This window comes from Apostichopus japonicus, chromosome 18 (genome assembly GCF_037975245.1).
Source record: "Apostichopus japonicus isolate 1M-3 chromosome 18, ASM3797524v1, whole genome shotgun sequence".
Lineage (NCBI taxonomy): Eukaryota > Metazoa > Echinodermata > Holothuroidea > Aspidochirotida > Stichopodidae > Apostichopus > Apostichopus japonicus.
This window is the reverse complement of record NC_092578.1, coordinates 18,530,975-18,553,298: the sequence shown is the minus strand read 5'-3', so window position 1 is coordinate 18,553,298 and position 22,324 is coordinate 18,530,975. Positions and strand designations below refer to the sequence as shown.

At 36.1% G+C, this 22,324-nt stretch overlaps 1 protein-coding gene across 2 annotated transcripts in view; it reads right to left on the bottom strand.

The window, feature by feature from the left end:
- Nucleotides 1–22,324, bottom strand: part of LOC139958808 (G-protein coupled receptor 54-like) — a 72,600-nt gene that overhangs the window by 33,105 nt on the left and 17,171 nt on the right. For both annotated transcript variants that reach the window (XM_071956161.1, XM_071956162.1), the window contains exon 2: nucleotides 8,351–8,728. In XM_071956161.1, the coding sequence (XP_071812262.1) occupies nucleotides 8,351–8,716 (366 nt within the window). In that variant the 5' untranslated portion in view covers nucleotides 8,717–8,728. The remainder of the gene's footprint in view (nucleotides 1–8,350; nucleotides 8,729–22,324) is intronic.

Below are 22,324 nucleotides of genomic sequence, written 5' to 3'. Positions count from 1 at the left end.
AAGACGTTATCGAATTATAACTTTGATACTTTTTGATATCAGTTAAGCATAATAGTGTAAAATAAATCAAATATTCAATGTAAATTAAGAAACGAAACGAAATGCTCATACCCGATGGGTATTCAGAAATAAACAATAATGATATATGAAATATTAAAATCTACAGAGCAAATAAAAAAGAATAAAAAGAATAACAAAAACCGCCAAGTGTTCAAGCCTGCCTTTCCCACCTGCTTGTATTATTTTGCCTCACAACAAACGTCTTGTTGTGTATATTTGTGAGTCATTATTGCATGAGAAGTGATTTTTTTACCCTTTTCTCTAGAAGCAGTAATCATGGGTGTTTTCATTTAGGTATAACCGCAAGGGATATCTGTCGCTCCTCATATTTCAAATATACAGTCAATCTAGAAATTTCATAAAACAAAAAGTCCCTGGGGGTCTTTATTACTACTTCGTAAAAATCAATTACTCTTTACGTATTAATGCATTCAATTGAAACAATTATCTCAAACCACTATTGCTATATCAAACAAAAACACATTCTCTGATTTTTTTCCTTCACAAAATGATCTGTTTGCAAATTCAGCTTCTCTCATCTGCTTTATGACGATTGTTGTATGCAAGGCTCTACACGTAGCTTCAGATTCATCGATAAGGTTCTTAACCTTCGGAATTTTTGATACACAATGGACACTTGTCTTTTACTGTGTGTTGGCCTGCGGCCTATATTTAGGATCTACTTGAGCTAAGACAACGTACGGCGGAATGTTTTACAATCGTTATTGTTCCTTAATAATCGTTGTCGCCGGCGCAGCCTCCTCATTGTCATCTTCATCGTCGTCATTGTCGTCATTATCGTCATCCCATCTTTATCGCCATCTTTATCTTTGTTTCCATCGCCTTCGTCATCGTCACCGTCTTGTCATCGTCATCGTCATCGTCATCGTCATCATGAACATCATCATCGTCGTCGTCACAGTCACCGTCATCGTCACTATCATAATTGTCGTCAGCGTCACGTGATCGCCATCGTGAACATCATCAACACCATCCCTTAAGTTGTTTCTCAATTGTTTAATGCGCAATCGCGAGAGTTAAGCGTGTGTGGAATGAAATGGTAACTTGAGACTTTTTGTGTTTTGCTCATGACAATTGCACAAATGAACACATCATCGAGTGTCTGTTTTACGATATTTAATGTTTTCAAGGAGAGGCATTGGAAAGAAAATCTTTCGTTTGAACATTTCCTAATGCACAAGGCGATTAGCAGAAAACTATGTCAGGAAACAAAAGAGTTTGAGTAGGCAGTAATGGCCTACGCGCACAACTAAAAAGATTGATTTATCATAGCGCGCCTACAACAATTTCATAACAAACGCCTATTTTTAATGTAATTGCTGTGTCACTCAATACTTAAACAGTAAACAGGCCTCACTTATAAAACAACGTCCCAGTATATTTTTGAAGGTTAGTTGAATGTCTAGGAAAATCCCCATTACACTTATTTATAATAATTTCTGCAGTAGTTGCATACTGTAAATGGTATTAGTTTTCATGTTTGCCGCTTTCTGATTTGTTGTTTTTGAGCTATAGAAGCTATAATCGATATCTTACATCATCATTTGTTTGTACTTGATTACTATTAATACTTAAACCTCACTAGTCCAACAAAAGTGACAAAACTTTACGTACGAACCTGTTTTCCATTTTATATGTTACTGTTACTTCTCATTGTTAAGATCGTCTTTATCCTTCTGTTCATGACAATAGCAAGCTTGTTCAACAGCTTTATTTAACGATTATGATGGGTGTAAGCAATACGTCTTTGAGTGTCACCTGGTAGCCTTTCTGGGAGTACTATCACTAATGCAACAATCCTCATGCGACAAACACGGCCTGCTGTCTTAACTTCAGTCTGGTGACCAACGACACAGTACATTACAGATACTTGTTAAGGACAATCACCCAAGATCGAGTCTGGGCACGAAAACCAAACAACTTGATCGACTCTCAACACCATTGAGACTGTAACCGTGTGAACATGATTATGTTACGTCACGTGAGTATCACGATTCCGTTGGAAAGTAGTATGTATAAAAATACTACACATGACCAGGTTAAAGATTGGTGAGCTTAGCTTAGCCTAGCCAAGAAGATAGATACGTTCATCATTTAAGCCCTTGGGTTGTTCCGTTATAAAGTTATTCTTGTCATTTATTTCTTGAGTGGTCTTACCTTTCGGGTGTTGGCTCATATCTTATGTATTCTATTGTTTAATCATCCCGTTACCACGAGGAAATCAGCCATGTTGTTTACATGATGGCGACGTGTATACTGAAATGAATTCAATGTTTGAGGAACATTTTGGTAGTTGAGAAGCCGATTTATTTACATTAACACTATGCAATCACATTCGTATAAGTTTAAGAGACGATACGTGGATGTTTAACCTTTATCACATAAATGTCATCATTTTTGTCATTCCTACAAAGTCCCTCAAAAAGTAATAGATGCATGCACACAACTAAATCAAAAGTTTCCTTCACTTTTAATAAATAAATAAAAAGCAACGTTAAGTGCACATTTGAGATATTTTGTATGTATGTATGTATTTTAGATCCTCCTGCAAGCAGGAACTCGCGAAGACGCCATCATTGGCTTATCAAAGCCGCAAGCTGACCGAAGTCAGTCTCTTACATTCATATTTAACGTCCATGATTATGAATTGCCAATTGTCAACAACTCTATAACTGGACGACATACATTAATCTTGGAGTGACTCGAATTGGGGACCTTATGATTGAAAGGCTTTTTTCAGAGCTTTTAAGTTGACTGTAGCTCAAATAATTATAGATACCATTTTGCATGCGTGCCTGACACCTGATCTTCTTGCTTGGTAACATCAACGAAACCTTTGAGGTAGCCTATACTGTACCGATTTCCGGTTATCCCATTCATGTTGTACTTGAAGTATGCCACGGTACTTCTATGACCAATGCCCGGTGAGATCTGGTTTTATTCTCATTCTCTCTAGTACTTACATTCTTCGTCCGGTCTGATACACCAATACGGGCAAAAACACATCGTTGAGCAAAACAGTTAACCTCTTATTGAGCTTGTTTTAGTTATCAATCTGATATAATGTATGCATTTTCGTCGAAAATGCAAATGCTAGTGACCCCTTTTTTATGTAAGAAAAGACCTAAGCGACCACTTAGTTAAGTGTCGATGTCAGTTACTCTCTATTATGCTACCTTGTTAGCTGAATTTCCTCGGGTTAAATGTAAATTTACACCACACATTTTGATCAAAACATTCTCCTTGTGGAGTTGCTACATGTTGCGATGTTCGGTCTTCCGTATCACACAGTCGGATAATACGAGGCTCTAAGCGCCTTCGTCAGTTTCGCATTTAGAGGTTGCCTTTTTTTGTCCTCCGTGAAGACCACGAGTGACGGAGTCTACTTTCCGTCGGTGGACAATGCAGTTCGGTCATTTCTTTAGTCAAGATTCTGATCCAATTACAATAAAAAAAATACGATACAAGCTGTTAATTTGAATTGGTAGTTACATATTTCATAGTTCATATAAAGAAATAAAACAAATTGCGTGCATGGTTTCATGACGTTAAAGCACAATGGTATAGCAAGGTGCATTCTGCAAGCCACGGCGCAGCAAAAGTAGTAGGCCCCCAAAGGAGAGGCCAAATTTACCCAAGCCAACCTTTGTTTGGGCTTCGGTAGGAATATTTTGGTCTTCGGCACCTCTGATGCACCGATGACACTCTAAGGCTTTCTCTGCGGAGGACATGTTTTTCGTTTGAATTACCATTTTGGCGGTTATCGGGAGAGAACTTTAAGATCTATTCTGAATAGTAGTTCAGACATAAGAAAATGGAAAAAATATTTTCAAGCTCGTCTTCAGCCGATTTGCGGTCATCCTTTTCCGGTCCTTAATCCCGGCCCCTTAGGGCCCGGGCCCCGGAAGTTTGCACCGGCCTTGTCGCTCCATCGGTTAAACATGATATATAGTACATATTCAATTATTCAATTAACGCCGTAGTTGGAAAATGTAAAGGATCAACGTGATAGTTAAGAAGGAAACTCCTACTTTTATACTATATTGTAGACAGACATAATATTAATTACACACTAGTTATAATACACAGTTATAATAACCTAATAATATTATTACCATTTAACATGTTACCTATAGTTATTTAAAAGATGTATAACACTGAAGTTTGGATAATATATGTTACTGGCATTCCGTGTTAAACATTTCAGATCAGGTGTTCCCTTAATGGTTCAACGCCTTCTTCTTTAACTTTACCGGAACTCGCAATTTTCCCTGCCAATCTTTGAGTGTCTCTTTCATGAAATTGTGTAATCTGAGCATATCCTATACGTCTGTGATATAACCATAAATCACGCATTTTCCTATAATATAGTCAAACAAACAGCGTTAGCTTCTCCTACAGTCCCGCCACTCTCGACTGTAGCTATACCGATACCATGGTATATGTTCGATTCAATCAAACACATCTCAAGAACAATTCAATATGGTTAATGGTCGAAAGAGAGAAGTCGATATCTTATTCATCTTTTTTTTTCAATTCGGTAAGGATAAAATTCGGGAAATGAATCACCCCGAAGGACTCTAGTACATGTAAAAGAGCTGGTCATAATTTTTTACACTTCATACTTCCCCAACGTTACATATTGTAACACAATATTACCCGTGGTAGTGTGCGTTACAAGTTTTCACCACGTGAGAACTATATGGTAGTGCAAAGACCCCTTTGGACTACACGACGTATAGATCAGTATTGTATGACAGAACGACATTTGTGATAAAGTTCTCAACCTGTCAACAAAGAAGAGTTTATATGAATTTCCCTTCAGGATTTGGAATTTTAGGTTAATGAAAGTCCCTTTTGCAACCCCCCGTCGCGATCTTCCCAAAATCAAGTGAAATTTATGAGAGAGTAACTGACAAAAAAGGGAACAAATCAAGATAAATCCATTGGAATTTTTCGTCATGGAGAAAACACATGTAGTATCCGAGCCTAGCCTACTCAAATTTCATTGTAATGACTGTTTAATGATAGAAGCAAACATAATTTTGACTAATGACAGAGTAGCACATTCTAATCATCATTTTGAAATTTTGCATCCAATTCCTAAACTGGTGATATCGAGATCTTGATATCTGAAATTGTCACAGCTTGTATATCATAAGTGAATTTGAAGCAAACAAGTGTGACGTCATACTTGCACAATTGCAACGAAATGGGTTTTTCCCCATTTAATTTTTTTTTAACGAAATAGTTTTTGACTCTCGATTGGATAGCGTTCCAACTTTACCGAGGGGATGTGAAATTGTCAAATTATACACGAATGAGGCTGGTCTATTCATACTGGGACACAATCCAATTTAGAAGTCGAAAATTCTAATTCGATTTGGAAGAAATCATAACACAAATTTGTTTTGTGTTCCACACGTATAGGACATCACACCTGTATGATTCAACAGATAGTCAACAGATAGTGTTAACTATCGGTACATAGGGAACCGATACATAGGGATTGAATGCAAATTTAACAGGTATACTTAGAATATTTCTCATTTGGTGCTTCAAATGAGATTTTTCTCTCATTTGGAAATGAAAAAGGGGTTTTCTGACTTGCGGAGCGGGGGGGGGGGGGGGCGGAACGATACTTCCGCCCCCCATATTTTTCACTGGGGGGGCTGGCGCGCCCCCAGCCCCCCGGTTCCTGCGCCCTTGACGCCATGCCTACTTTATCCTGCCGTATTTCGAAACTTTTATTCTTTCTTTTCTAATAATGATGAGATTTGCAAAGATGAAAACAAAACGAGCTGGCTAACAAACCTGATAACAACTATAATATCATATAAAAAACAAACGTTATCTGACATTTATTAACCTTGGATATGTCACATCAACTCTTATAATATTGACTAAGTAATAATCATATTCTCTAGAAGAAAAAAAAAATGATGACTTAATTAGTTATTTGTGGTTGCATACGTCAGTTTTTTTTAGAGCAGATATATATCTTAATATATAATTAACGTGGTTTCTGATTGCTTAATAAGAAACAATCCATGGTATATTTTACATATGGCATGAATATTTGACCTTGTTCAGCCTTCCTTAGTTTCAGGAACACTTTTGTGTTGTGCTTGATCTAATGACGTCAAGTTATCAAATGACTTACAAACTTTTTCAAATCCAGCCTCATTTCCCGTTCAACGAGATTAATATCGCTATTCGTCATCTTAAATTTTCATTCCATAATGTCAGGGGTTATAATGCAGAACGTTGGTCCTAATGTAAATGGGACATTTGCCAACTTATAAGAAACGTAACTCTAAAGTCGATTACACCGGATAGAGCCGAAATATCTGGAATTTGTTTCTTTCTTGAACTGTTGCATAATGATGATGAACAACTCCCCGAGGAATTTCTCGCGCCTTTCGACAGATTTATTCTTCTTTTGAAAGCAGTTCGGTGGATCATCCTTCCATTTCAAGTACAACCTATTTAGCGCAGGATACGAAATATATTTCTGTTTGTATTCACTATTTAAACAGACTCCGTTTTGACTTATGGGAAAATCATACTTGTAGTGACGTCATACATTGACTCAAATGTATAGCGCGCATAATCATGTCATCCGTAAAAGATTGAGTAGTTAATAGCTCACATTTTCGTGGGAAATATAACATGCCTTAAACCATGTCTTCGTGACGAGGAATTTAATTCTTTTAAATTGAGAATTCCTATGCAAAACACAGAAAACGAAATACGTCGCAGTATGTCTCCACGACTAGGTTTAACATCACTACAACCAACCTAGAATAACCGTTTTATTCGGATAAAACAAAGACATGTGTTACGTTCGAGTTAAACATACAATTATGGCTATACATTCTGCTTTAGCTTTGATTAGGATTTATGGCAGGGGTTCCCTAACTGGGGTGCATGAACCCTCAGGGGGTGCGTGAGTCCATCCCAGGGGGTGGGTTCGTGAGACGTTTTTGAAAGTCAAAACTAGATTACTTTGTTGAACTAAAATCTGATATATCATATAATTTAGTAATGTACAAAAGTCGTACCTAACGACAACCTCTACAATATTACACTGTGAACTTGGTCTTTTACGAAGCACTGTTATGCGTATTATAGTATAATAATGACTCAGATCCTATCTCGAAAAGTTTGGGGTTCGTGGAAAACTCTGACATCCACAGGGGGTTCGTGGGGGGGGGGATAAAATTAGGGAAACCCTGCTCTACAGCTAGTCGGTATAATGTTGGGTGGAAAGGGGAGGTGTGCTTGATGGGGAGACCAAAAATGTAAGAAAGGACACATCCAAGTTTAGGAAGAACACAATATTTGTCTTCGTATAACTTGTGACCTTTTTGGTCAACAAGTTTGATGGTGGAACAAATGGGGAGCATTGTGGTCTGCACGGTGGCGGCGGGGCAGTTAAGTGGAGAAAGAGTTCTTACTAAGGTGCGATTAATATCGTTTTAGATGTTCTGTCGCGTAAAACTGTCTCGTTCGATGACAATATCGGTCGCTATTAGTTGGATGTACTACGATTTAGGTTATCGTTAATTGGAATCTCAACCGGTCGGCAACGAACTGTCATCACAAAATAACTACGGCGCCGCGCACTGTTCATGTATGTCACACGTTGTGTACAAAAGTGTAACTCATGTGTCACCCAGACTGTATACAAAATAATAAGCTATCCGTAAACTGAATTAAATGTGTAAAATACTTAATCTATGTAGTCTTCCTCATTCGCGCTTCCGTCCATGGTTTGTTAGCATACTAATCTGTTTCAAACGTGATGTTGTAAAGTCAGTGAATGGAAACGCGTTCTTAACAATAATTTGCACTTCTATGTGAACAAAATTAGAAAATCCTGAATTTTTCTCTTGGCATCACTTCAATTCGCTCCCCGGATTCCAACGAATCGAATGCAAATGAAGGCCGTGAGCCGTCATAACACGGTATAAAGGCAAGTTGTTTTTTCAGTGGCTTTGTTAAAATTAATTGGACTCGCGTTTCTTATCCTTCTTGACAGATAATAATACGGTTCAAGTAGTAACAACGTTAGTTTGTTTTATTTATTATTACCACACGTTGTGGTAGATGAAGAGGGATGGGGTGCGGTGCTTCAACCCCCCCCCCACCGCATGGGAAGTAGGGATAACATTATAGGACATAACGATATGCCATGAATACACCGTCCAACATTTCATAACATATTGATATATTTAACTCGAAGCTATAGTGTTATCATACTTACATGCATCATAAAGAACACGAGTTTGCACATAAAGTCGCCAAACATCCATTCCTTCCAAGCGTACATAGAAGCAGTCCCTGGTACACAGCATACCAAGAAAGAGATGTCGGTGATAGCCAGATTGATTATATAGCTGTTGGTGGCGCTCTTCACACGTCCATGCCCAGCCTTTAAGATGACATAGATGACAATTGAATTGCCCACCAAACCGACGATTAGGATCAACATGAGAATTATTGGAACAGTTATGGCCGCTATCTGCGCTTCTAGCCCTTCAGTGGTGTTACCAATGTAAGAATAGCTGAACGACTCTGTTCCACCATCAGATAAGTAAAACGCAATATCCGCTGCGGATTTGGAAGCCATCTTGTTTCTTATCTAGGAACAGAAAAGAAAAGAAAAAGTGACCCCAAAAAAAATGGGCTACGTCAGGGATGTCCCCTAAATCCGTATCTTTTAATTGTGTCGAGGTCTTAAGTCTAAAACATTCATTGTCATCTCATTAAAGGCAATTCAATCATAGATAACGAGATAAGAATAGTACATTATGCTGATGATGCTATTGTTTTCTTGTATGGTACGTCTGTGTCCCTACAAGTAACAAAACAAGTTTCTCGCGCTTTGAGAGGTCGTCCGGCCTCAGAGTTAACTATGATTAATCTTCGCTCTTTCCCTTGGGCCGCACTGGCCACAATAAAACCCATATTTTCCATTTTAGAGAGATTTCCTTTTCGGATATAAGATACTTTTAAAACATAATCATAATTTTTGTTGATCTTCAATCTAAAATATTACATATTTTGTGAAAAAAATTAATAAGAGAGAAGAGGCTTTAATATGCAACAAATGTTTGCACTAGTTGAAATTTCGTTTACAAGTGGAAAATACAATTTCCTCTAATGTTTATATGTAGAAGGTGTTAGGCCTTTATACGTTATGGGCAATTCAAACCACTATTAAGTTATTGCGGCTTGTTCTAATGCTTTTCATTCGGGTTCTTGCTTGTTATTTCATTATGTCATTTTCCCTTTTTCTTCTCCCAAGTTTGAAAGACTACTTTACTTTAGAACTGTAGAAGTATTATGCAAATATGATTTCAATGAAGATGGAAAAAAAAGTTTTGTATTTGCTTAGTTCCATGGTTAGCTAAAATTTTCAGTTAAGTACCGCAAACACCAAACGTAAGAATGGTAAACAGCCACAGGCATATTTAATCTCAAGAGTCAACGCTTAAAATGTCTTGCAAATGTCGCGGCATTCAATTTACTCGGATATTTAGTTGAAGCCACAAATGTTTATGACCGTGAACAGGTTTGTTCAGTTATGTATAAAAGTTTGACAGGTTAAACGACATTCGCTCTCAGAGTGAGTGTCTGAAAAACGATGCTTGCTCAAGTCTAAAATCAGCTGCCATTATTTGACTTTCAAGCACATTGTGGGTCTATTTTTCCAACACCATTATGCGCACAATATTGCGTGTCATGGCTTAATTAAGCGTATGTATTACACATTATGCCGTGAATTTTGCTAAAGGCTCACATTATATAGTGCTAGAATGTCTTGTTAGTTTTTTCTTGTCATCAGTCGCACTGCCAATTAGTCATCGCAAGACGTCGTATTTATTCTAGGCCAGTTCAAATCTCATGCCATCAGATCTAGTAGTCCAAGAAACATCTTTTTCATGGCCCCAAAATTGAGATCAGTAGGCTAGCCGAAAGTACCCAAGTACTTAGTACAGGGGTGTTATTTTCCCAAGGCGCTGAACCAGATCTGACTTCAGTGAATTGCTCATTTAATATTAAAAATCCAGACTACCAAAAAAAAAAAAAAAAAAAAAAATCCCTGACAGCAAAATGGGGATGGAGTTTGACACTATTGGCAAGATAGGATGTTTGTTTAACACCAGATCAAAATTATTTTTTCAACAACCTGTATTCGATTGCCTGCAATCGCTTAAAACAGAACTTAGTTTATAAAGAAATGGTTTCGTGATGGGTGTAATTTAGGTGCACTTAAGATTTTGAAACTCAGAAGCAAATTAATGTTTCATGTTTTGATAGTTTATATCTATCAGCCACAATTTGCTACAAATAACATGTTCATGTGCGTGTTTTTGATGAAAAAATTGGGATGTACTCTAATTCTGGACAACCTTCATAGAAATATCTTAGCCAATAATGGTGCAGTTCATTGTAATGCCTCTTGCAAGATCTCCCTTGATGTCGTCAAAGGTCAAAGGTCGGCCAGAAGCGTGCTAGGTGGCTTGCGTGAATCCTTGCCTCTATGGCCAGAGAGTCTGAACCACTCTCTGCGACCGGCATGTGTGCTACCCATGTCCACTGAGTACGTGCCCCTTTGCGGTGATATCCGCCTTCTACTGAGTCTACGGAAACTTGCAAGTTCCATTTCGTATTTCACAGAATATTTAGATAACATAAGAGCCGTATGGCTCTGGATAACATATCATTTCATTTCATTTATTTCGTCTATACATAAGAACAATAGAACAAAGTGGTATAGTATAAACAGGACACTAGAAAAACAATAGTAGTTTATCGAGCTAGCGACCAAAAAATAACAATATAAGAAGGTAACATAATGAAATAGCGTCATTATTTTTCCTTGCATGGTTTTTTGATTGCTTTGAAATCATATACCACTGACAAGAAGAAAGCAGACTAGGACAGACCTTCCACAACTGACAATTGTGTAAATTGTAGTAGAAAGTTGGTAAAAATAACAACCATGTTACGCACGCTGATTTTGTTACCAGTTGACTGGACATATGGTTATGAAGTGAGCATGCGCGGTAGCGGCCGTCGAAGCAGTTCACAAACACTAGAAACAATGTGACGAAAGTGACAAAACTGTGGCTGAAGAGAGCTCGTTGCTACGAGTACAATGACAGTAGATAATTGTACATGCTTACAATACATATATGACATATTCAAAACTCACTACAGGTTTTACTGGTAAATTTATTAATAGTTCGAACAGTTCCTATTTACTTTACTGACTAGGTAAATCGGGCGGGGTGTAACACGTTTCTGTCAATCCCACTGTTGTATCATCTATCTACATTCAATATATATCCATTTCTGCCACAGGGTTATTCCTGGATTCACACCAAGAATTTATACGGGTATAACAAATAGTTAGCAATTGCATACCCAGACAATATAGTTTTGCCACAAGCACCTGTATGGTAACGTTCGTTCTTCTTCTATAGTGTTTGTACCGTATATAATATAATACATCAAGGTATGGTGTACAGCACAACCAAAGTCGTCGCTAAACTATAAACGATGCGGGCTGTAAGTCAGTTTTAATGATTGAAGTCGTAAGGTATGAAAGGTATCTATGGTTACAGAATGGACATGATTCAAAGCCGTCACGTACTTCTCCTGTTGATTTGGCGTATACTGGGTATATGCAATGTTTACATGTACAGTACCCAACTATATGGGCAATTCCATGATGGAGGGGACATGGCCTAAAAATAAGAAGTGTCAGTTTTCAACCTGCTATCAGTCTAATGTTGTAGTATACATATCTAAGTTTGTGGAATAGGTAAGCATTTTTTCTCCAACACTCAAATTTTGAATACATGGCTCAATTAATCAAGGAGAATGAGAGCTCAAAATAATCCTGAAAATGCATCATACATTCCATTCCATTCTATATAATACTCATCAGATAGTATTTGGTAGTTTTATTATGTGTTATGATAGATACTCCTGTTGACTGTGCTATGACAGAAAAAAAAATTCAAAATTTCTTCATGACAACTTCAGAACAGACATTTTTCAGGCCTCAATCACTGATGTAACGTGAGTAACCGAAAAAACAACTTTTTCTCTATGTGACATTTCTTTAGCAAGTGGACATCTGATAACCATAATTTCGTTAGTACTCATAGTCCCAAGGGTGGAAACAAGATCACTAATGAGGAGAGACCCATTATGTGTGAGTGATAGATCACTGAAATCTGTAACGTGAGTAACCGTGTAACGTGAGTAACCAATGTGTAACGTGAGTAACCAAGCTAACACACTGAAACAACGCCGGAAATGCCTATTATTGTCTTGTAAATAATTGCTCAATAAGAGAGGGCAGTGTGGGTTAGGGCTAGGGTTAGTACAACACCTGGAGAGTACTCTCCCATCACCCATGAAGAAGATTCAGCAAGAAGCTAGGAGGGTGGCCACTAAACGACGAGTTGCCTCCTGCATCTTTCAACCTGGAGCGGGAAAGGGCTGGATCCACTTCCTTCATTTCTACCAAGGCCCTGATCCAAATAGACTTCTCTGAGAACTACACATGTGTATCTCAAGATGAAATCCAGAGTGCCCACTGGAACCAAAGAACAGGTGAGCCTGTTCACAGTAGCAGTGTGGCACTCTGGTTCCCTCCATTCCAGTGTTGTGGCATCAGACAGCATGGTCCACTCCAAGGATACAGTTGTGACATATGTGGACAAAGTCCTTGATGGCCTACCCCAAGCCTTGAAGCTTGTATCCGTCTGGTCGGATGGTCCGGCTTCACAATTTAAGAACAGATTCCTCTCTGCTGCTATTATCTGCCTTCAAGAAAACACAATCTTGAGATTCATTGGAACTTCTAACTTCAGTACTTCTAATGGGAAGGGTCCTGTGGATGGGATTGGTGGAGCAGTGAAGCGTCATGTATGGAGCCAAGTCAAATCTCTGAAGGCACACATTAACAATGGGGAAAGCTTCTAGCAGCAGCCACTGGGATGCCCAAGGTGGAAGCCCTACTGATGCCGCAAGCTGAAATTGAGGCGAGAAATAGCGACCTCGGTCTGAAATCTGTATTTGAGAATGCCAAGCAAATCGTTGGAATGGCCAGTAAACATCACTTGCAGGTACAGAACAAGGATCTCATCTCCTTCACCATTACAGATGATGGCAACAGCTCTGCTGAAAGGAATACCCCCCTCAGAAGATGGTGAGGCCACAGAAAAATTCAACCTGCTCAGGGAGTGGCAATGCTGGTATGAACTCGGTATAGACTGGTATGACATTGAATAAGAAGCGGTATTGTACACCTGTGTAATAGAAGCAAAGGGGGACCAGAACGACGTACAAGTGTCTGTGATCAATGCAGCCAGCTAGGCCCAATTGAAAGTGGCTAAACCCAAGGCACAAGATATTCTATCTCAGGGAGAAACTCACCACCAACCTTGATGCACCAACCTTGGCCAATAACCATGGGCACTTCAAAAAAATTTCTCTTCCAAAGCCTCTTCCAAACGTTACTCAATGTTCAATTGAGATGTTAATGTTGAACATATGTTACCAATTTCCTATTGGTCCATGGTTTTTGTTCAGTTGGCCTGTTACTTCCCCAGAGAGATTTAGTTCCCTGAGTATTATATCAGGGTAAATTCAAGTTTGACACACTGCTAGTCCTCAAATAAAACTTAATTACAATGTTCAAAATTTGTTGCCGATTTGTGAAGATATGATTCATGCATTATCTCAAAAAGACATGGTATATATCTCATTTAGATTGTAATACTATTGAATTACACTGAAAAAGATGTTCAAAATGTCAATTCCACTGATATATGGGTGTTTCCTAGTCATTATCCAGCAGCAAGTTCCTCACAGAACTCTGATTCCCTATGTATTGTATAGGTGGATAAACTGTAACGTGAGTAACCGTAACGTGAGTAACCGGTGAATGCCTCATTTTCTCCAAGACAGGAAACCAGATGTGATTTTGATTGTGTTCAGTATTTGTATCATCACCTAAGGTCCAAAAAACATGGATTCATTTTCTTTAAATATATCCAGTATGAGGACACTTTTTGAGTGAAGTTAATTTTTGGCGTCGGGGTGACTTTCAAATGTAACGTGAGTAACCGACACTTTCATGTACCTATCTCCTACAAGAAACAAGATAATCAAATTGTGTTTTCGCAAATGTTCAGGTAAATTTGTTAACCTATCAATGCATAGAGAGCAGTCATTCAAATGAATGAATGGTGGAGCTATCAAACCATTTGTGAGCAAAAGTCTTCAAAAATGTAACGTGAGTAACCGTGGAATTGCCCATATATAAAAGATCTGCGAGCATTGAAAGGCCGATAGTGCGTATATGAAAATTTTGATTTTAAACTTATGAAAGAAGAACCTATTCTAACGGATCGTGGTGAAATTTTGCATTCGATATGTTTTGTAACGAAAAGTGAACAGATGTCATGCCGTACATACTTAACTGACTTTAAGATATTTTTTTATGGTTTTCTTCAAAAAAAAACAACAACATCCATCCAAGTTAAATATTCTTCCAAATTGGGTGATGTATTAACATCATTTGAATGGTAATACACTAACGTTTTTAGGTTATTTATAATTCGACATAAGATGGAACCCTTTCCAATCCAAGATCAAAACAATAAAATGAAAAAAAATATACATATATATTAAAAAATCAACGTTTTGCTGTCAGTGAACGTGCATTTATAACAGCACCTTTGATTTTTTTGTCTTCAAAAATCCCTATGATGCTAACTGTGAAAGTTTCACCTATCAATATCTCGACAACGCAATGTAGGATTTGCATACAAGAAATACCTAAGCAGGACCATCCTTGTAAATCACTTGGGCTGTTCTCAACTTGCAAACAATTTGTCATAGTAATTTGTTGATAGTATTAGCTCATAGTAATTAAGTAATTACAGAAATGATTTCCAAATTCTGCATTTCATACTTTTTATTTCACATTCTATTGCCTTATATTTCAAACTTTACGTCTTGCCAGTTTCTACCGTTATTGATGGGTTTTTTTTGTTTTTGTGTTGGTAGACAAAAACTAAGAGTCTTACCTTTCCTTTCAGTGTCGAAGAAAGTTATACCTGTCCAACACTGCTTATTTCTTTTTGGCGAAATCAACCAAAAATGAAATTTTAAAACATAATGGTAAACAACAAATATAGACGACGTGGTGACCAGCCGGAAGGTGCATGGTGTCATAATGATCAACGAGGGTACCATTAACAATGGGTCAGTAACTTTTAAAGTGTGAATTGTCTTTTGAGTCTGCTCTTTATGTTTATGGTCTTATATTTTCTATTATCATTTGATACTTATCGTACCAGGGAGTTTGTCTTCCAGCTATACTCCCTGGTGAGTTCAGCGGTTTATTTGTTTGTTTTTTCGTCTAAATTTAATACAGACGGTGGAATTGTCTATAGTTCATATCGTTTTCGTGGGATCACTTTGGAATTGTTAAAACGAGTAGCACATGTCCCTGCAAATGTTCGTAAAACGAAATATGAAAGAATGAATTGTAAATGGGGAATCAATCCTCACGAGTTATAAAAGATAAGGTTACAACTATGTCCTTCTAGGCGTACAGCTGGTCTTATCTTTGATCATATTACTATGGGGACGTGGTGGGAATTACTGTTGTTTGTATAACTCCAGTTTTATACCTCTCACTCAAAATGGGACTTATGTTTTAAAGTTATATATATAATGAAAAATATATATATATATTTATATTTGCCGTTTCAAATATATATATTTGAAACGCCAATCCTAAATAAATAAGTATATATATATATATATATATATATATATATATATATATATATATATATATATAAATATATATATATATATATATATATATATATATATATATATAAATATATATATACATAAAACGACAAATTTCATTACGGAGATAAACTACCGTCTTCAGTACCGGTAATAGAAAGAAAAATGCTTCTTTCGTAGTACATATTTTGAAGGGCTAATAATTTTTGAGAAAACAGACACCTGAATGCATATGATTCGATGGACACTGACTTTGTATTTATTAAGTATATATGCATTAACATTATTAAGTCAGTTTACAACACCCCTTCACTGTACTCCGTATCGTGTCCTCGAGTTTGGACACTTACTATAGTAATAAAAAATGTATTTACAAAGTATTTATTATGACGCAGCTTGTCGATAGTTTGATTATTCCTTTAAAGATATACGTCTAATGCAAGTGGAGTAAAGCTATATGATAGTAGCAGATACGAGTGACTGTGACCCCGGTGATGAAATCCTTCGTATATCTTATAGTAATCTTATATCGCTTGTCACACTTGGAGTTCGCGTATTCTATTCGACGACGTCAATTTCGTAGAAGATAAGATAAAGTTGCCGCCATCCATCAGATTTGATAATTTCTCCAGGCTTTGAAAATCATCAAAAGCTGGAGAAATAAATTGATTCTTATAAAGGTCGTGGAAATGTAGTCCGGAATAAATATTCGGTAAAGTTGTCAATGAAGTGTTTACTGATAAGCAAAACATGCTGGAGAATGTAGGAGATGTATCCTCAGGATAAGATCTCTAGTCACTCATCGTCATTTTAACAAGTTACTTTATATATATATATATATATATATATATATATATATACATACCCTCTACTGCGTTATAGCATCATGCCTGCAGGGAAAGCACATCATTAAGTAACAATATGGTTATGAGGGTGCATGCGGACTGCTGAAATTCACGTTCAGGTTTGCTGGGATTACGTCGATTTTGTCAATTGAAAGATAAAACAAACCACCCCCCTCCCAAGAAAACCAAAAACAAATACTGTGCAAAATACTTAACCGTATCTAAATGGGTGTGAAAGGTTTACGGGAAACTGCAAGCAAACTTCATTCAATAAAACTTCAATAATTACTGTTTACACGTTAGTTTTACAAGTGCATAAATTTATGCTCATTATAGTCAGGAACTCCAAACTTCATTAGGTCAGCGGCCGACGAGTTACGGTTGTCTGACACTGACAGTACTGCATCCAGCTTACGAATGAATTAATTATAGACGATAAAAAAATCACTGCAAAAAAGGTCTATATAGTCTGACAAGATAGGAATTGTTTGTAATCTGTTGCTCCATGAGTGCTGTAAAGGAGTCTAGGTGGAAACAAGTAAAAGAATGACATGTCGCGTTTCGTGTTTCGAATTTAGAAATGTGTGTGTTTGCCACGTGATCACTAAGTAAGTCTGAAATTGAAGGTTTGCTTCTGTCAAGTATATAATGCGGGCGTGGTATACAATGATCCAAACCGCTAAATTGGCTATTCCGTCCAAAAACTTTGACCCATTAAAATTTCATCCCGAAGTACCAGCAGATCTGTAGCTTTCATTCGATCCAATGTGAACTCAAGATGGGTTTACATGTGAACTTATTAGGAATGCATTAGGGGATTACGTGATTTCAAATAAATAACCGAATAAGAATCAGTAAACAACTTGCGCAGCATTTAAGGTCTTCCCCGAGGAAGACAAACGTCATTTTAAGTGGGAGACATAGTTCACGTCAACAGAAAATGTGAAAGGTTTCTATTTTTCCTAATCTCTACATGGTCATGCCCTTTAAACTACAATAATAACAATTTGCTTTGTACACAATGACTTGTCAGTGATCCCCCAAGATATCAAGGTAGACTTTTTAGCTGCATGTTAGGAGTGTTAGCTCAGGGGTTAACGCCGGTGCCTTCCAATCATAAGGTCCCCGGTTCGAGTCACTCCAAGATTAATGTATGTCGTCCAGTTACAGAGTTGTTGACAATTGACAATTGATAATTCATAACCATGGACGTTAAATATGAATCTAAGAGATTGTCTTCGGTAGGCTTGCGGCTTTGATAAGCCAATATGGCTTCTTCGCGAGTTCCTGCTTGCAGGAGGATCTTATACATACATATGTTTAGTGAGTCCATACTGGTTCGATGTATTTAAAATAATGGACATTTTTTTCAAGCTTAGAGCCTTGTAACCGTCTACTGGTACTCATACCAAGAGTTTATCATACTTGTACCCGTACTGTTGTTGTTGTACTCGTTCTTCATGTCTGCCTCATGGTACTATATATATACATAGTCAAACACAGCTACATGTGGTTTAGTCGTTTTAGATATCTTAGTCAAATTACTGTATACCTTATAGTATATTCAACAGGTGTATGTCGTAGCTTCCATATTTTATGATACCTCTTAAATCGATCAAACATGCATATATGCTTCTTAAAAGATGATCAATTTAAGCATCACCAGAAGTTGATTCATATTTTCTGAACTAGGTTTGACATTTACATCAAACTATACCATTCTTCTTCTTCGGTTTGATGTGTCCACTTGTCAAAAGGTTGATTGGAATATCAACATTATGGAATTGATTAATGCAAATTTTGACTGGATGTTACATTTTCATTTCTTATTGTGAAGACATGTAACTCAAACATGGACCTCCAGCATTAACAACTACCTTGACACTTAACATACAGGAGTGTGATGCGATAAAAAACGATTTCCCCCTTAAGAGGTTCTATGTTATGTTATGAATTATATCTTTGTCTTTCCTTAGTGTAAGTCATATCCGCAAGGAACTATCACAGCTACTTCGGATTTACATAGAATATTCGAGCAATTCGTAGCTGAAGGCATCAAAATGTCTGTTTATATTAATTTCTGACACACAAAGTCTTTAGTACTTTAGATATATATATATATATATATATATATATATATATATATGTATATATATATACATATTTTATTTACAAAGAATACCACATATCAATTGTTAAAAGTGGGAAAAGATCTCTCATCCACCGGGGAATTGAGATCGCTTCGAATTATTGAAGAAAATATCAACACGTTCATTAACCCACATAAAATGTGAAATAACATCCACTTGTTTAAGCCAAGCATATTGCCTAAAGGGACAGATAGATAAATGATGCACACCTTCGTCAGTCGGTTTGGATATAAGCTTCTTATCCAAAGTATGTCAATATACGTACAGTTAAACTAACTATATCAATAAATAAATAAAGACAATCATACTTCTGGGAGTATAGATGAGAAGATAAACTTTAATGCGAAAAGTCTCGGTTTAAAGATTAGGTTTAGACTTTAGTTAGAAAAAGTAGTTTTGACAGAAGATGGCTTATACCTTTTTCTAACTAAAATCTAAACCTAATCCTTAAACCGAGACTTTTCGCATTTATTATTATTATTACCTTCATTTCTGGTAGGCTACACTTTGCAAGAGCCTTTCATCATCAGAGCCTTTCATATATATAATGTGAACATTATCTTTATAGAAATAGCAAAATCGGGAAAAGACTCGTTTTATTTGTATACTTGTGGTTAAGGTAATGTGTCAATAATCGAACCCCGTTTGTTCCATGTAAACGTTCATTTATAAGTAATTTTAACCGTTTTTAATTAAAAAAAGCGACAAAGCTATATGCCATCATCAAAACACCGGTAGAACATCTGGGACCCCGTGTACAGTCTCAGATGGTGTAAAAAAGTTCAGTATGCAATGTTTATGTTTGCATAGATAGACGCTATTAGTTAATCAAGTTCGTATCCTGTGGATTTTTGTGACTATATATGCATAACATTGAAGACTAACGTTTAACAGCTATAGACAGTACATGTTCAGATACATATAGCAATATAATCAGAAACATTGTTATATGGTTCTATGCATGAAAGCAATTAATGCAAAACAACATCAAATAACGAAACTTACGAGTAATCTTAGAACGTACGCACTTCGACTTAAAGCTTTGTTTAACTATTTGATTTACTCTCTTTCTAATTAAATCAAAATAAAATGTAGGCTATTATTTTTTGATAAAGTAAATGGTTTGAAAAAAAAAGAGCGGAAAGTCGAATGAGGTCCAAATATATTAATATATATCAATGCGAATGAATATCTTCATCTATTAATTTCAATATGAAACTCGGTATTAAATCAAGTTACACCAAATGAAATCAAATGACAATGGTAATATTGTTATTGATCTTCGTTAGCCCGAGGCCATTCACCGTTAAAAACAGTAAGTTAATACAATATTTCTCTCTTGTGGTGTTTCTAGGTGTCAGGCTTCATCAAGTTTGTTTGTTATTTAAAGTTACTTTTACTATATAATCTTGGATATCATCTTACGTCATAACTGTCAACGTATGTCATACCTAATTGAAGTATACCTCGGTTATTAATTAAAAGGAAACTTAACGGGAATGTTTTACTGCTCAAGGCCTAACGAGAATAAACTTAATTAAAGGTATCAATGGTATGTTCCCTTTCAATTTTTTATTCCATAGTGTTAAAACAGAATAACTGCTTTCAACTACGGAACTCGGCACATTCCTTCAGGTTTTATCGCAAATAATACTAAAACACATTTCCTAGCAGAAATTTTATGCCAGTATTTTATGGGTAAGGTAATTTAATCACTATCAGTGAATATTCTGAAACAATCCCAATTATTGCAAAAACAAGAAAAAATGCAAGAAAAGCAAGTAAATGTGTGATTTTATCTGAGAACACTTTTGAGAGAATACTAGTTATTCGTCGGTATTTTTTATGCTCATTTCGTCAAATCAAGTAATATACTTGCAGTTACCAAATAATTCACAGATGACAGTAACCTATTCATTTATTACATGAAACATTAACATTCAACTTCCTTACATATGCTGATCAAGTTGTTCAACTTGGAGCCCGCGAAGTGAAAATGAAAACTTGCCTTCCTACATTTTAGAACAGTTATTGAAATAATCAAGATGAACATTTTTCCGATGTAATATTTGTATTATACTGACTGAACAGAGAAAAAACTTATTTTTGTTCTTTTTTTTTAAAACTCGTTTACTAGAATATTGTTCAAAAAAAGGCAAAAAAATGTCTCAGAGGAATGGATCTTGTCAGAAACAGCTTTAGGAGTGAATAACTGATGCTGGCAAAATACTTTCACTTACCTGTCTACACACAGCAACTACATGGCTACTGAGTGTCACTTTACCTTGTGTAGTCTCATCTATAATAGATATTACTCATGGTATTGCATGCGTTTTACTTAATAAAAATGTTAATACATAGTATTATAACATAACTATACTATGACCATAATAGGACCATAACATGACAAATAACTACAATGTGATTATCATATGTCTACAACATGATTATTATATGACTATAACATGACTATAACATGGTCATTTTATGTTATGACTATAATATGACTATAATGAGGCTATAATGCATATGAATGTAATAGGCCTATGCATGTAATATGACTATGATATTACTATAATATGACTTAAAATCACTGTTATATGATACTGATATTAAAATATATGACTAATAATATGACTATAACATGACTACAATATAACAATAATTTCCATTGTCTTACATAAGTCTGTACTTTTACAATTATGGCACACTTTGTTTGGGTATCTTTCATTCGGGCAAATGTTATAACAAGTATAATTTTGCAGCCTTCAAAATCATTAGTCTGACCATTTCCCCCAATGATGTATACACCGAATTGATCCTTGGTAAAAGTTATCTCCAAAGTTTAGTACAATTATAATTAACACTTGCAATTTTATTGTCTGAATATGTTGTCTTATAAACGTGATAATGTTCTCTCTAACCTTAAACAAGTTAATGCTATCAAATGCTGCGACATTTAAAGATTGTGTATGATGAGTTGAGATTAGTATTAATCTTGAGAATATTATCTTTGTTATGTTTTATTAATGTTGACGGTGATTGCTTGCCTGAACGAGTTGACCTTTTAATTTATCACCTTTACACGTACGTGATCGCCTATTACTAGACAATATAACCGTCAACAGCCAACTTGGTAATGTACGAATTGATATGGCAAGCACGCGACTGTGTGACGATTGATATATTTTAATACGTTAGACATCAACAATTGGTATGACTACTGTCTTATGTGGCAAATATTAGGAAATGGCAAATATATATATATATATATATATATATAGATAGATATATATAGATAGATATATATATTTATATATATATATATATATATATATATACATACATATATATATATATGTATATACATACATATATATTGTGCCCTCT